We start from the raw sequence: 16,694 nt of genomic DNA, 5'->3' as shown, positions 1-16,694 counted from the left end.
ATCTGTCCCCACCAAATTACCAAGATAACTTTCAAATCATCCTGAAAACCTACGGATTTGGCCTGAGATTTAAAGATAGAACAGCTGGAAGCCTATAGTGAGAAGATTTTGAACTTCTATCAAGGTAGGAAGACGGAAAAAATAATAATAAACAAATAAAAAAGCATCCAAGGGGGAGGGGCCCCCACGAGGACCCAGGCTAAGGCCGCGGGGCGGAAACACCCAGGACAGGAAAGCCCCGTCCCGGAGAAACGGAGCTTCACCAATCTTCCCAGACGGAAAGGTGCTCGCAGGGAGTTGGAGCAGGACCCCAGGAGGGGCGGGGACGCCCTCAGGCTCCCAGGGGCACTAACAGAGGAACTGCGCCCCTGAGAGAGCGTGCCATACCCCACGGCCAAGCTCCCTAAAGGGCTGCAGTGCGTGCCTGGCTGGGCCCGGGAGGAGCTCGGAGGCGGCTGGGGCAGAGGGGGCTCTGTGGCCCGGGAGCGTGATTGCAGTGGCACAGGCCCCAGAGCCCAGGGTGCTGGGCGACACAGCCCAAGATCTGGTGCTCCTCCCCCGACAGGCAGAGGACGGGAGGACACAGGAAAGCAAGGATGATCCTGCCACTGAGCGGCCCCGAGCTGTGCAGATCGGCGGCCCCCACCCCCAGAGCATCCAGGCCCCTGCGGACTGGGAGCTATGGCAGTTACTGTGGAGCTGACCCAGGGCTGGAGAGCTGGCCACCGCCACTGTTGTTGTTCCTCCTGGGGCCTCACAGGATAAACAACTCTCACTGAGCCTTCCACCAGGCAGGGGGTTGAGCAGCTCCCCCAGGTACACACACTTGAGAATCAGGACAGCAGGCCCCTCCCCCAGAAGACCAGTTACAAGGACAGGGGAAAAGCAAGTTATTCACCAAGCAGCACTGGAAAGTTCCAAGGGAAGTCGAGGGATTTACAGTATATAGAATCAGAGGATACTCCCCCTTATTTTTTGTTTTCTGTTTGCTTCCCAACCCCCTTTTTTTCTTTCTTTTTTCACTTCTTTTTTATTTTTTCTCTTCTCTCTTTTTCTCCTTTTTCTAGTATAACTTGTTTTTGACCACTCTGCGCTGAGCAAAATGACTAGAAAGAAAAACTCACCGCAAAAGAATCAGAAACAGTCCTCTCTCCCACAGAGTTGCAAAATTTGGCTTACAATTTGATGTCAGAAAGCCAATTCAGAAGCACAATTATAAAGCCACTGGTGGCTCTAAAAAAAGCATAAAGGATTCAATAGACTTCATGACTGCAGAATTTAGATCTAATCAGGCAGAAATTAAAAATCAATTAAATGAAATGCAATCCAAACTAGAGGTCCTAACAATGAAGGTTAATGAGGAAGATGAAAGAGTGACATAGAAGAAAAGTTGATGGCAAAGAAAGAAGCTGAGGAAAAAAGATAAAAACAATTAAAAGACCATGAGTAAAGGCTAAGGGAAATAAATGACAGCCTAAGAAGGAAAAATCTATGTTTAACTGGAGTTCCAAAGGGTGCCGAAAGGGACAGAGGTCCAGAATATGTATTTAAACAAATCATAGCTGAAAACTTTCCTAACCTGGGAAGAGAAACAGGCATTTAGATACAGGAAATAGAGAGATCCCCCCTAAAATCAATAAAAACCGCTGAAAACCTGACATTTAATAGTGAAACTTGCAAATTCCAAAGATAAAGAGAAGATCCTTAAAGCAGCAAGAGACAAGAAATCTCTAACTTTTATGGGGAGAAATACTAGAATAACAGCAGACCTTTCCACAGAGACCTGGCAGGCCAGAAAGGGCTGGCAGAATATATTCAGTGTCCTAAATGAGAAGAACATGCAGCCAAGAATACTTTATCCAGCAAGGCTCTCATTCAGACTAGAAGGAGAGATAAAGAGCTTCCAAGATAGGCAGAAACTGAAAGAATATGTGACCACCCAGCCGGTTCTGCAAGAAATACTAAGGGGGACTCTGTAAAAGAAAGAGAATGTCCAAGGGAACAATCGATAAAAACAGGGACTGAATAGGTATCATGATGACACTAAATTCATATCTTTCAATAACTCTGAATGTGAATGTGCTTAATGACCTGAAAAAAAGGTGCAGGGTTTCAGACTGGATAAAAAAGCAAGACCCATCTATTTGATGTCTACAAGAGACTCATTTTAGATATAAGGACACCTACAGCCTGAAAATGAAAGGGTGGAGAACCATTGACCATTCAAATTGTCCTCAAAAGAAAGCAGGGTAGCCATCCTTATATCAGATGAATTAAAGTTTATCCCAAGGACTGTAGTAAGAGATGAAGAGGGACACTATATTATACTTAAAGGATCTATCCAATAAGAGGACCTAACAATCATCAATATATATGCCCCGAATGTGGGAGCTGCCAAGTATATCAATCAATTAATAACCAAAGTTAAGACATACTTAGATAGTAATACATTTATACTTGGTGACTTGAATGTAGTACTTTCTACAATCGACAGATCTTCTAAGCACAACATCTCAGAGAAACAAGAGCTTTAAAAGACACACTGGACCAGATGGATTTCACAGATATTTACAGAACTTTACATCCCAACGCAAATGAATACACATTCTTCTCAAGTGAACATGGAACTTTTTCCAGAATAGACCACATACTGGGTCACAAATCAGGTCTTAACCAATACCAAAAGATTGGGATCGTCCCCTGCATATTTTCAGACCATAATGCTTTGAAATTAGAACTAAATCACAAGAAGAAGTTTGGAAGGATTTCAAACACGTGGAGGTTAAAGACCATCCTGCTAAAAGATAAAAGGGTCAACCAGAAAATTAGAGAACAATTAAAAAGATTCATGGAAACTAATGAGAATGAAGATACAACCATTCAAAATCTTTGGGATACAGCAAAAGCAGTCCTGAGGGGGAAATACATCGCAATACAAGCATCCACCAAAAACTGGAAAGAACTCAAATACAAAAGCTAACCTTGCACCTAAAGGAGCTGGAGAAAAAGCAGCAAATAGATCAGCAAATAGTTTGGCTACTGTGGACATTGCTGCTAAACTTTGGGGTGCAGGAGTCCTGCAGTTTCACTGCATTTGTATCTCTGGGGTAAATCCCCAGCAGTGCAATTGCTGGGTCATAGAGCAGTTCTATTTTGAGCTCTTTGAGGAACCTCCACACAGTATTCCAGAGTGACTGTACCAGTTCACACTCCCACCAACAGTGCCAGAGGGTTCCCATTCTCCACATCCTGTCCAAAATTCATTGTTTCCTGTCTTGTTAATGTTCACCATTCTCACTGGTGTGAGGTGGTATCTCATTGAGGTTTTGATTTGTACTTTCCTGATTGCAAGTGATGTGGAGCATTTTCTCATCTTTGTTGCCCATGTCTGTCTTCTTCGGTAAAATTTCTGTTCATGTCTTTTTCCCATTTCATGATTGGATTGTTTGTTTCTTTGCTGTTGTAGTTAATAAGTTCTTTATAGATCTTGGATGCTAGCCCTTTAACTGTTATATATTTGCAAATATCTTCTCCCATTCTGTAAGTTGTCTTTGAGTTTTGTTGACTGTTTCTTTTGCTGTGCAGAAGCTTTTTATCTTAAGTCCCAATAGTTCATTTTTACTCTTCTTTCCCTTGCCTTTATATATGTACCTTGCAAGAAGTTGCTATGGCCAAGTTCCAAAAGGGTGTTGCCAGGGTTCTCCTCTAGGATTTTGATGGAATCTTGTCTCACATTTAGATCTTTCATCCACTTTGAACTTATCTTTGTGTATAGTGTAACAGAATGGTCTAGTTTCATTCTGCATATGGATGTCCAATTTTCCCAGCACCATTTATTGAAGAAACTGTCTTCTTCCAGTGGATAGTCATTCCTGCTTTGTTGAATATTAGTTGACCATTAGAGTTCAGGGCCAATTTCTGGGTTCTCTATTCTGTTCCAATGATCTATGTGTCTGTTTTTGTGCCATATCATACTGCAGTAATGATCACAGTCTGTAGTACAACTTGAAATACAGCATTGTGATGCTCCGGCCTCTGGTTTTCTTTTTCAATATCCCCCTGGCTATTCGGGGTCTTTTCTGATTCCACACAAATCTTAAGATTATTTGTTCCAACTCTCTGAAGAAAGTCCATGATATTTTGATAGGTATTGCACAGAATGTGTAAAGTGCCATGGGTAGCATTGACATTTTCACAATATTAATTCTTCCAATACATAAGAATGGAATATTTTTCCATCTCTTTTGTCTTCCTCATTTTCTGTCAGAAGGGTTCTGTAGTTTTTAAGGTATAGACCCTTACCTCTTTGGTAAGGTTTATTCCTAGGTATCTTATGCTTTGGGGTGCAATTGTAAATGGGATTGACTCCTTAATTTCACTTTCTTCAGTTTTGTTGTTAACGTATAGAAATGCCAGTGATTTCAGGACATTGATTTTGTATCCTTCCACACTGCCGAATTGCTGTATGTGTTCTAGCCATCTTGGGATAGAGTCTTTTGGATTTTCTATGTACAGTATCAAGTCATCTGCAAAGAGGGAGACAAATCCCACTTGTTCATGGTGAATAATCTTAATGTACTGTTGGATCCTATTGGCTAGTATCTTTTTGAGAATTTTTTCATCAGTGTTCATCAGGGATATTGGTCTAAATTCTCCTTTTTGGTGGGGTCTTTGTCTGCTTTTGGAATTAAGGTGATTCTGGCCTCATAAAATGAGTGTGGAAATATTCCATGCCTTTCTAACTTTTGGAACAGCTTTAGTAGAATAGGTATTGTTTCTTTTTTAAACATTTGATAGAATTTCCCCTGGGAAGCCATCTGGCCCTGCACCTTTGTGTCTTGGGAGGTATTTAATGATGGCTTCAAGTTCCTCCATGTTTATTGGCCTGCTCAGGTTTTCATTTCTTCCTGTTCCAGTTTTGATAGTTTGTGGTTTTCCAGAAGTGTGTACATTTCTTCTAGATTGCCTAATTTATTGATGTATAGCTGCTCATAATGTTTTTAAAATTGTTTGTATTTCCTTGGTATTCATTGTGATCTCTCCTTTTATGGTTCATAATTTTATTAATTGCAGTCTTTTCTATTTTGTTTTTAATAAGGCTGGCTAATGGTTTATCTGTGTTATTAATTATTTCAAAGAACAAACTCCTGGTTTTGTTGATCTGTTCCACAGTTATTCTGGTCTCTATTTCATTGAGTTTTGCTCGAATCTTTATTAACTCTCTTCTTCTGCTTGGTGTAGGTTTTATTTGCTGTTCTTTGTCCAGTTCCTTTAGGTGCAAAGTTACCTTGTGTATTTGAGTTTTTTCCAATTTTCTGAGGGATGCTTGTAATTTGATGTATTTCCCTCTCAGGACTGCTTTTGCTGTATCCCAAAGATTTTGAACGATTGTATCTTCATTCTCATTAGTTTCCATGAATTTTTTTAATTCTTCTCTAATTTCCTGGTCGACCCTTTCATCTTTTAGCAGGATATCCTTTAAACTCCACGTGCTTGAGTTTTTAAAAAATTTCTTCTTGAGATTGAGTTCAAGTTTCAAAGCATTATGGTCTGAAAATATGACAATCCCAATCTTTTGGTATCGGTTAGGACCTGATTTTTGACCCAGTATGTGGTCTATTCTGGAAAAGGTTCCATGCGCATGTGAGAAGAATGTGTATTCAGTTGTGTTTAGATGTAAAGTTCTGTGAATATCTGCGAAATCCATCTGGTCCAGTGTTATCATTTAAAGTTCTTGTTTCGGAGAGGGGAAAGATGGCAGAAGAGTAGGGTCCCCAAATCACCTGTACCCACCAAATTACCTAGATAACCTTCAAATCATCCTGAAAATCTACGAATTTGGCCTGAGATTTAAAGAGAGAACAGCTGGAATGCTACAGTGAGAAGAGTTCGCGCTTCTATCAAGGTAGGAAGACTGGGAAAAAAGAAATAAAGAAACAAAAGGCATCCAACGGGGTGGGGCCCCGCGAGGAGCCGGGCTGAGGCCGGGGCGAGTGTCCCCAGGACAGGAGAGCCCCGTCCCAGAGAAGCAGGAGCTTCACCAATCTTCACGGGTGGAAAGGCGCTTGCAGGGAGTTAGAGCAGGCCCCCAGGAGGGCGGGGATGCCCTCAGGCTCCCTGGGACACTAACAGAGCAGCTGCGCCACGGGGAGAGTGCGCCGAGCTCCCTAAAGGGATGCAGCGCACACGCATTGACCCGGGAGCTGCTAGGAGGGGCTCGGGCGGCGGCTCCGCAGAGGGGGCTGCGTGGCCAGGGAGCAGCGCAGAGGCGGCTCCGTCAGAGGAAGAGGCTCCGTGCGGAGGGGGCTGCATGGCTCAGGGAGCAGCTCGTGAGGCTCAGGCGGCGGCTCCGCGGAGAGGCGGCTGTGCAGCTAGGAGCACAAATCCAACAGCGCAGGCCCGGGAGCACTGGGCGCGGGGACACAGCCCAGGGTCTGGCCTCCCCCCGGGACAGGCAGAGGCCAGGAGGGCCCAGGACAGCAAGGACGCTCCTGCCCCAAGCTGAGCAGATCAGGGGCCCCGCCCCGGAGCCTCCAGGCCCTGCAGGCTGAGAACTCCATAGTTACTGTGGGAGCTGAATCCAGGGCTCCAGAGCTGGCCCGCCACTGCGGTTGTTGCTCCTGGGGCCTCACAGGGTAAACCACCCCAACTGAGCCCTGCACAAGGCAGGGGGCAGAGCAGATCCCCTAAGCGCTAACACCTGAAAATCAGCACAACAGGCCCCTCCCCCAGAAGACCAGCTAGACGGACAAGTTCCAGGGGGAAGTCAAGGGACTTAAAGTATACAGAAACAGAAGATACTCCCCCGTGTTTTTTTTTCTTTTTTTGCTTTTTGATATCTGTTTGCTTCCTCCACCCTTTTTTTCCCTTTCTTTTTCTTTCTCTTTTTCTTCTCTTTTTTTCTTTTTTTCTTCCTTTTTTCTTTTTCTCTTTTCTTTCCTTCTTTCTCAGAAGTGGACCCTGAGCTTTATGGTCAACTAATATTCGATAAAGGAGGAAAGACTATCCATTGGAAGAAAGACAGTCTCTTCAATAAATGGTGCTGGACATCCACCTGCAGAAGAATGAAACTAGACCACTCTCTTTCACCATACACAAAGAGAAACTCAAAATGGATAAAAGATCTAAATGTGAGACAAGATTCCATCAAAATCCTAGAGGAGAACACAGGCAACACCCTTTTTGAACTCGGCCATAGTAACTTCTTGCAAGATACATCCACGAAGGCAAAAGAAACAAAAGCAAAAATGAACTTTGGGACTTCATCAAGATAAGAGGCTTTTGCACAGCAAAGGATAGAGTCAACAAACCTAAAAGACAACCTACAGAATGGGAGAAGATATGTGCAAATGACGTATCAAATAAAGGGCTAGTTTCCAAGATCTATAAAGAACTTCTTAAACTCAACAGCAAAGAAACAAACAATCCAATCATGAAATGCGCAAAAGACATGAAGAGAAATCTCACAGAGGAAGACATCGACATGGCCAACATGCACATGAGAAAATGTTCTGCATCACTTGCCATCAGGGAAATACAAATCAAAACCACAATGAGATCCCACCTCACACCAGCGAGAATGGGGAAAATTAACAAGGCAGGAAACCACAAATGTTGGAGAGGATGCGGAGAAAAGGGAACCCTCTTGCACTGTTGGTGGGAATGTGAACTGGTGCAGCCACTCTGGAAAACTGTGTGGAGGATCCTCAAAGAGTTAAAAATAGACCTTCCCTATGACCCAGCAATTGCACTTTTGGGGATTTACCCCAAAGATACAGATGTAATGAAACGCCAGGACACCTGCACCCTGATGTTTATAGCAGCAATGTCCACAATAGCCAAACTGTGGAAAGAGCTTCGGTGTCCATCGAAAGATGAATGGATAAAGAAGATGTGGTTTATGTATACAATGGAATATTACTCAGCCATTAGAAACGACAAATACCCACCATTTGCTTCAACGTGGATGGAACTAGAGGGTATTATGCTGAGTGAAGTAAGTCAATCGGAGAAGGACAAACATTGTATGTTCTCATTCATTTGGGGAATATAAATAATAGTGAAAGGGAATATAAGGGAAGGGAGAAGAAGTGTGTGGGAAATATCAGAAAGGGAGACAGAACATAAAGACTCCTTACTCTGGGAAACGAACTAGGGGTGGTAGAAGGGGAGGAGGGCGGGGGTGGGGATTAATGGGTGATGGGCACTGAGGGGTGCACTTGACGGGATGAGCCCTGGGTGTTATTCTGTATGTTGGTAAATTGAACACCAATAAAAAATAAATTTATTATAAAAAAAAACAAAACAAAAAAATAAAGCGCTTGTTTCTTTGGAGATGTTGTGCCTAGAATATCTGTCATTTGCAGAAAGTGCCATGTTGAAGTCTCCCAGTATTAGTATGTTATCCAAGTATGCCTTTACTTTGGTTATTAATTGATTTATATACTTGGCAACTCCCACATTAGGAGCATAAATATTCATGATTGTTAGGTCCTCTTATTGGATAGATCCTTTCAGTATGACATAGTGTCCCTCTTCATCTCTTATTACAGTCTTAGGGATAAACTTTAATTTATCTGATATAAGGATGGCTACCCCTGCTTTCTTTTGAGGACCATTTGAATGGTAAATGGTTCTTCACCCTTTGATTTTCAGGTGGTAGGTGTCCTTAGGTCTAAAATGAGTTTCTTAGGCAGCCCTGGTGGCTCAGTGATTTAGTGTGGCCTTCATCCCTGGGTGTGATCCTGGAGACGGGTGATCGAGTCCCACGTCAGGCTCCCTGCATGGAGCCTGCTTCTCCCTCTGCCTGTGTCTCTGCCTCTCTCTGTGTGTGTGTGTGTGTGTCTGTGTCTCTCATGAATAAATAAATAAAAATAATAAATAAATAGATAAATAAATAAATAAATAAATAAATAAATAAATAAATGAAATGAGTCTCTTGTAGACAGCAAGTATATGGTTTTGCTTGTTTATCTAGTCTGAAACCCTGCGTCTTTTGATCAGATCTTTTAGCCCATTCACGTTCAGAGTTACTCTTGAAAGATAAGAATTTAGTGTCATCATAATATCTATTCAGTCTCTGTTTTTGTGGATTATTTCCTTGGATGTCTCTTTCTTTTACAGAGTCCCCCTTAGTATTTCTTGTAGAGCCTGCTGGGTGGTCACATATTCTTTCAGTTTCTGCCTATCTTGAAGCTCTTTATCTCTCCTTCTATTCTGAGTGAGAGCCTCGCCGGATAAAGTATTCTTGGCTGCATGTTCTTCTCATTTAGGACCTTGAATATATACTGCCAGCCCTTCTGGCCTGCCAGGTCTCTGTGGAGAGGTCTGCTGTTAATCTAATATTTCTCCCCATATAAGCTAGGGATCTCTTATCTCTTGCTCCTTTAAGGATTTTCACTTTATCTTTGGAATCTGCAAGTTTCACTATTAAATGTTGAGCTGTTGAACGGTTTTTATTGATTTTAGGTGGGACCATCTCCTGGATCTGAATGCCTGTTTCCCTCCCCAAATTAGGGAAATTCTCAGCTATGATTTGTTCAAATATGCTTTCTGGCCCTCTGGCACTCTCGGCACCCTCTGGAACCTCAATTATACGTAGATTTTTCTTTCTGAGGCTGTCATTTATTTCTCTCAACCTTTCCTCATTGTCTTTTGTTTTTATCTTTTTTCCTCAGCTTCCTTCCTTGTCTTCAACTTGTCTTTTACGTCATTCACTTTGTTCTTCTACCTCATTAACCCTCGTCGTTAGGACCTCCAGTTTGGATTGCAACTCATTTAATTGATTTTTAATTTTGCCCTGATTAGATCTAAATTCTGCAGTCATCAAGTCTCTTGAATCCTTTATGCTTTTTTTCCAGAGTCACCATTAGCTTTATAATTGTGCTTCTGAATTGGCTCTTTTCCATCGCATTGTAATCCAAATTCTGTAACTCTGTGGCAGAGAGTACTGTTTCTGATTGTTTCTTTTGTGGCAAGTTCTTCTTTCTAGTGTTTTTGCTCAGTGCAGAGTGGCTATATGAGCGGGCTGCGTCAAGAATATCAACCACAACCTAAGTATATTTCATGTAGATGATTCTGCCGAGGTCAGAGACCAGAAATTTAAAACCAAGATGAGAACGAAATAAACAAAAGGACCACTAAAGTGAAAAACAAATTTTAAAACAAAGTAGTAAAAAATAAAAGGCCAGGAATCCCAAAGAAGAAGAAAAGAAAAAAGAAAAGAAAAGAAAAAAGAAAAAAACGGAGAGGGGGAAAAAAAAGGGATTATTGGGAAATGGTGGTGGTGAAGAAGTTGTAGTAGAGGGAGAATGTAGTCTACCCGAGGGGTTCTAGAGGGTGATCCTCTTGTTTCTTAGTATATTAAGTTCTGTATATTAGAAGATGCTCAGTCCCCAATTTATATAAACCAGAAGTACTTGTAGAGGGCCCAAACATTGAACACCAAAACATAAATGAGATAAAAGAGGGGGGCAGAATGGGACTGAGGAATCTCACAGAATGAACTAGCACAGTATACCACTTGGTTCTGGGTGCATACTGGCCATGTTTCAGAATGTATTAACTTCCACCATTGTAGAACAAAATGAGGCCGAGAAAACAAAAAAACACAAAACAAAACAAAAATATCTGTATATCTCCCTCAATTAAGTTGAGTATGATGAATGGAATCTAGAAGTGGAAAGTATATCTAGGACCTGTAGCTGTAGAAATATCAAAGTCAAAAAGGAAGAATCTTAAAAATGAAGAGGTGGTGAATTATTGTAGTTAAGGTGGGAAAAGAGGAAAAAATTGGAAATTTACCTTCTGATACAAAAGCGAGTTGTACTGGAACAAGGAAGAAAAAAAAGGAGGGGTACCCTCTAGTTCAATATACTGTAAATCCCTCGACTTCCCCTGGAGCTTTCCAGTGCTGCTTGTTCAAGAGCTTGCTCTTCCCTGGTTCTTCCAACTGGTCTTCTGAGGGAAGGGCTTGCTGTGCTGATTCCTAGGTGTGTGCACCTGGGGTAGCTGCCCCACCCCCTGCCAGGTGCCAAGCTCCTTAGGAGCTGTTTATCCTGTGAGGCCCCTGTTCCCTGGTGGCCCCACCTCTCCCAGGCATAGGGTGAAACAAGGAGGAAAAACAACAATGGTGGCATCCAGATTTGCAGCTCTGGAGTCAGCTCCCTGCAGTAACTCCTGCAGTCTCCCAGTCCACACTGGCCTGGATGCTCCGGGGAGGGGGAGGGGGGAGGGGGGTGCTGATCTGTACAGCTCGGGGGCACCTGGAAGCAGGGGAGTCCTCACTGTCCTGGGCCCTCCCCACCTCTGCCTGTCCCGGGGTGGGGGCGGGGAGGATCCTGGGCTGTGTCTGCTGGCACCCTGGGATCCAGGGCCTGTGCTGCTTGAATGGTGCTCCGGGGGTCTTGGCTCCTGAAGGCAGTAGGGCACAGCCCCCTCTGTCCAGAGCCGCCCTCCAACCAATCGACTTCTCCCGAGGCCCCAATGGATGGGTGCTCCAGCCCTTTACCGTGCTCAGCCCGCCATGTGTGGTGCTCTCCCCCGGGGGCACTTCCTCCATTAGTGACTCCCGGAGACTGGAGGCATGTGTCAACTACCATCGCTTAGAGTTGGCAGAGGGTACAGTTAGTTATCTTATAGAACCATGGGGCCCCAGGCTAGCAGGGGGAATGTCACAGCTAGAACGTTGTGTGGTTACTTCTCTGCTTTTTCTAGATCTAATCTCTGCCCTGTCTGACCTAATCTATTCCCAGGGAACCTGAAGACTTCTGATTCTATCTCCTGGATTTGCCCTCTGACTTCTGCTTAAGTTTTTAATGGGTGCTAGCAGGAAACCAGAAGGCAGGAGTTAAGAAGGGTTAGGGTATTTTTCCCACTCAATCCTTCTTTATCTGTCACAGTTCATATGTTCTTTTAAGGCCACAGCTTTTGTCAGGCCCATTTCATTACTGCCAGGTTCCAGTGACACTGCTCTTTCTCATTGCCACTGTAGGCCCAGGAGTAGTAATTTATAGCTTCCTCTTTTGTTGGGAAGTAGTACTTGTAATAATGGGCCTTTGCTCCTAACAGTAAATAATTTTTCTATGTCCCTTGAATACTTTCTTTCATGTGTTATTGAAATCTTTACTCTTCTTCCCACTTGCTCTCGTAAGTTTGAGAGGGGGAGTTTTTAATTATTTTTGTAGTTGGATAATATGGGATTGATTGTGACATCTGCTGATGGAAGTCCATTAAAACCAGTAATATGGGATGCCTGGGTGGCTCAGCAGTTTAGATCCTGCCTTTGGCCCAGGGTGTGATCCTGGAGTCCTGGGATCAAGTACCACATCGGGCTCCCTGCATGGAGCCTGCTTCTCCCTCTGCCTGTGTCTCTGCCTCTCTCTCTCTCTCTTTCTCTGTGTGTGTGTCTCATGAATAAATAAATTAAAAAACCTTTAAAAAATAAAAAACAGTAATATACAGAAATCATGGCTCTGAATTATTTAAATGTGGATCTGTTCATTTTTCTCAATGAAATATTTAATACCAAAAACTAGAAATAAAATTTCTCCCTTTTTCTATCCCCAAGCCAGCTATTGACTTAAGATTAAGAAACAAAGAAAAGTAATTGACACCATGCTGAGTTACCTTGTACCACACAACATCAGGCTCCTGATCGGACTTTTTAAAGTCATCCATGTCTGGACAGGAGATCTCCTTTCTTTTAGTGACTTCGGATTTTTCTAAATAGCGTATCCTACTATTGTAGCACAGGCCTGATTCATTCTCTGCAACAGTCAAGGACATTGACACCTTCATGCAATATGTCGAGTTTCTGTAGGAACAGAGAAATAGCAAAATGGCTTAACTGGGTGTTTAAAACTTTATTTGTGCTCTCTATATTTCAATAATGTTTACCTTTCCATTTGGACCTTGCCTAGAAATAAGAAACAACATCAAAACAACACAGAACAGTTTTCCATTTCAACAGACAGGAAGATAGAAAACAAAATGCTAATGAGATCATCTCTGACCATAAGGTAGCTACATAGCTACATAGAACAGCTGTACTCATCTTCTAAACTATAAGACACTTCAAACTTCTTTCCCAGTGGTAAATATTGCCACATTAAAGATTTGATAGTGAAAACTTATGAGAAATTCTGTAATTAGAGCTATGGTTATTTCTGCCCTACATAGATATAGTCAACTTATATTTGACAAAGAAGCAAAGGCAACACAATGGAACAAAGAATGTCTTTTCAATGGATGGTACTGGGATGCCTGGATGGCTTACTGGTTAAGCATCTGCCTCTTGGTTTCAACTTAGGTCATGATCTCAGAGTCCTGAGAAAGAGTCCCATGTTGGGCTCTGTACTCAATAGGGAATCTACTTGAGATTATCTTCTCACTCTCCCTCTACCCTCTCTCTCCTATCATATAAATAAATAAATCTTCTAAAAATAAAATAAAATAAAATAATAAAAAGTAAAAATAGGCAAATGGTACTGGAACAACTGGGCATCCAAACAAAAAAAAATTAATCTAGACACAGATCTTTACACCTATTATGAAAATTAATTTCAAATTGGATCACAGAACTAAATGTAAAATGCAAAACCATAAAAATTTTAGAAAATAACACAGGAGAAAACCTAGATGACCCTGGATATGGCAATGACTTTTTAATTAAAACATCATGGACATGATCTATGAAAAAAAATAACTTAAAGTTAATAAAATTAAAAACTTCTGCTCTACAAAAGTCAATGTCAGGAGAATTAGAAAACAAGACACAGACAGAGAAAATATTAATAGATGACACATCTAATAAAGGACTATTACCCAAAATATATAAAGAATTCTTAAAATTCAACAATAAGAAAATGAAAAAAAAATTAAAATAGGTCAAAGACCTTAACAGAAATTTCATCAAAGAAGATAAGACATGCAAATGGCAAATAGACATTGGAAAAGATGTATATCATATGTTACCAGGGAAATGCAAATGAAAACAAACATGAGCAAATGAAAACAAACTGCACACCTATTAGAATGGCCAAAATTCAGGGCAGCCCAGGTGGCTTAGCGGTTTAGTGCTGCTTTCAGCCCAGGGCCTGATCCTGGGGTCCTGGGATTGAGTCTCACGTCAGGCTCCCTGTATGTGTCTCTCCCTGCATGTTTCTCCCTCTGCCTGTGTCTCTGCCTCTCTCTCTCTCTCTCTCTCTCTCTCTCTCTCTCTGTGTGTGTCTTTCATAAGTAAATTTTTAAAAAATCTTTAAAAAAAAAAAAAAAAAGAATGGCCAAAATCCGGAACACTGAGAATACCAAATGCTAGTGAGGATGTAGTGAAACAGGAACTCTCATTCATTGCTAATGGGAATGCAAAATCGTACAGCCACTTGGAAGATGGTTTGGCAGTTTTTTAACAAAACCAAATATACCCTTACCGTACAATCTAGCATTTGTGTTCTTTGGTATCTACCCAAAAGAGGGGAAAAATTATGTCCACACAAAAGCCTACACACAGATGTTTATAGAAGTTTTGTTCATAATTGCCAAAATTTGGAAGCAACCATGATATCCCTTAGTAGATGAATATGTAAATAAATTATGGTATATCCACACAATGGAATATTATTAAATGCTAAAAATAAATAAGCTTCCAAGCCATGAAAAGATATGGAGGAAACTTAAATGCATATTACTAAGTAAAGGAAGCCAACTGAAAAAGCCACATACTGTAGGATCCAACTATATAATATTTTGAAAAGGCAAAATTATGGAGACACTAAAAATATCAGTAGTTGCCAAGGGTTGGGAGGAAGGAGTAATAGGTGAAACATAGAGGATTTTAAAGGCAGTGAAAATACTCTGTATGATACTCTAATGATGGATATGTGCCATTATAAATTTGTCCAAATCTATAGAATGTACAGCAGGAATAAACCACAATGAAATCTATGGACTTTAAAAAAAAAGAAATCTATGGACTTTAGGTGAAAATGATGTGTCAATGTTGGTTAATCAATTATAGCAAATGTTCATTCTGGCAGTGGATGCTGATAATGGGCTATGCATGTGTGGGGGCAGGAGGTATATGGGGAACTTCTGTACCTTCCTCTCAAATTTTGCTGTGAATCAAACATCTCTAAAAATGAAAGCCTTAATAAAAGAGCAGGAGGCCCAAAGCCCTGATCAGTTTCTTAATATTATCATTTTATGAAGAGCTACAGCCTTTTAGATACATTCAAATGACATTTATTGAACATCTGCTATGTGCCATGCTGATATATATGGTAAAGCAGATATAAACTTAATACAATCATAAAAAATATCTGTGCCATGTAAATAATGCTGCAATAAAAATAAAAATAAAACAAATGAAAAAAAGGGGGAAAAAGAGACAAACCAAAAAACATACTCTTAACTATAGAGAACAAATGGGAAGTTTGGGTGGGTTGGAGGGAAGTTGGGTGGGAGGATGGATGAAGTTGGGTGGGAGAATGGATGAAATTGGTGAAGTAAATTGGGTGGGAGGATGGATGAAATTGGGAAGTTGGGTGGGAGGATGGATGAAATTGGTGAAGGAAATTAAGAGTATACTTATATTGATGAGCACTGAGTAATATATAGAATTATTGAATCACCATATTGTACACTTGGAAGTAATATAACACTGGATGTTAATGATCTTCGAATTCAAATTTTTAAAAAAGGGACTTGCTCCATGGGGGAGACCTCAAAAAAAAAAAAACAACAACAACAAAAATATCTGTGCTATGGTCAGTTGGGGAAACACAGGATCTTTTTAAAAATCTTACTTTTGCCCTTTTTGGTCTACAAGAAAATAATAATCTTATCTAGAGTTGTAAATAGTTTAGGGTTTTTTTTTACTTTTTTATTATTTTAACAAAAATTGTCATCATTCATAGATGATATCTCTAGTCTATAAGAATGTCACTATAATAGGTTGGAGTTTATGTACATTTTTTTCCATTAGGCAGAAACTTGATTAATAAACAAACAAGGATTTATTGAAGGTATAAACAGATAATACTGTTCTCTCCTGCTGACATGAACACGCAGCCTTTGGCATGGCACTGATTATCTCCAACCCAGGATTATTCAAATATAATCTCTTTATGGTTCATGATGCATTCAGAGAAAAGGTTAACTCACAGACTTGAACTGAACTGGACCTGAGTAGCTCACTGCTTGAGAATATGGCCTCTGAAGAAAAAGAATTTTGGGTTCAAATCCCAGCTCTCTTATATCCTAACTATGGATCTCTGGACAGGTCACTGAGCTTCATTTTTCCATATGTAAAATGAAATTAAAGAAGGGTTATCTATAAACTGTTATTATATTACACAAGTGTTAAGAATTGTAAGAGCTGAGGATCTGTGATTTTTCCATACTTGCAAGCTAAAAAATTGGGCTACCATTTTCACGGGTATTGGTAGAAGACAAGAGACTACTGGGTTGGAAACAGTAGACAGTTAATTATTCACAGCAATGAAAGCAGCCAAAGTATCAGCATCTGTGATACTTCCCTAACAATTCCTATAGGACAACACAAAGAGGGCCAGATTACACCTGCACAAGCAGTGGGTTGCATTAAAGGAGAAGAATCCCAAGTTTAAAAAACACAAATCTTTTATAATGGGTCATAAGCATGTCTGCCCTTTGCTCCAAAGGGAGCCACTATCTAT

At 41.0% G+C, this 16,694-nt stretch overlaps 1 protein-coding gene across 1 annotated transcript in view; it reads right to left on the bottom strand.

The window, feature by feature from the left end:
- The window catches only part of IL1RAPL2 (interleukin 1 receptor accessory protein like 2), a 652,944-nt gene that overhangs the window by 574,740 nt on the left and 61,510 nt on the right, over nucleotides 1–16,694 (bottom strand). The window contains exon 3 of the mRNA XM_038588825.1: nucleotides 12,628–12,814. Coding sequence (XP_038444753.1) covers nucleotides 12,628–12,814 — 187 coding nt within the window. The remainder of the gene's footprint in view (nucleotides 1–12,627; nucleotides 12,815–16,694) is intronic.

This window comes from Canis lupus, chromosome X (genome assembly GCF_011100685.1).
Source record: "Canis lupus familiaris isolate Mischka breed German Shepherd chromosome X, alternate assembly UU_Cfam_GSD_1.0, whole genome shotgun sequence".
Lineage (NCBI taxonomy): Eukaryota > Metazoa > Chordata > Mammalia > Carnivora > Canidae > Canis > Canis lupus.
The sequence above is the reverse complement of the archived record's forward strand: the minus strand, read 5'-3'. Positions and strand labels throughout refer to the sequence as shown.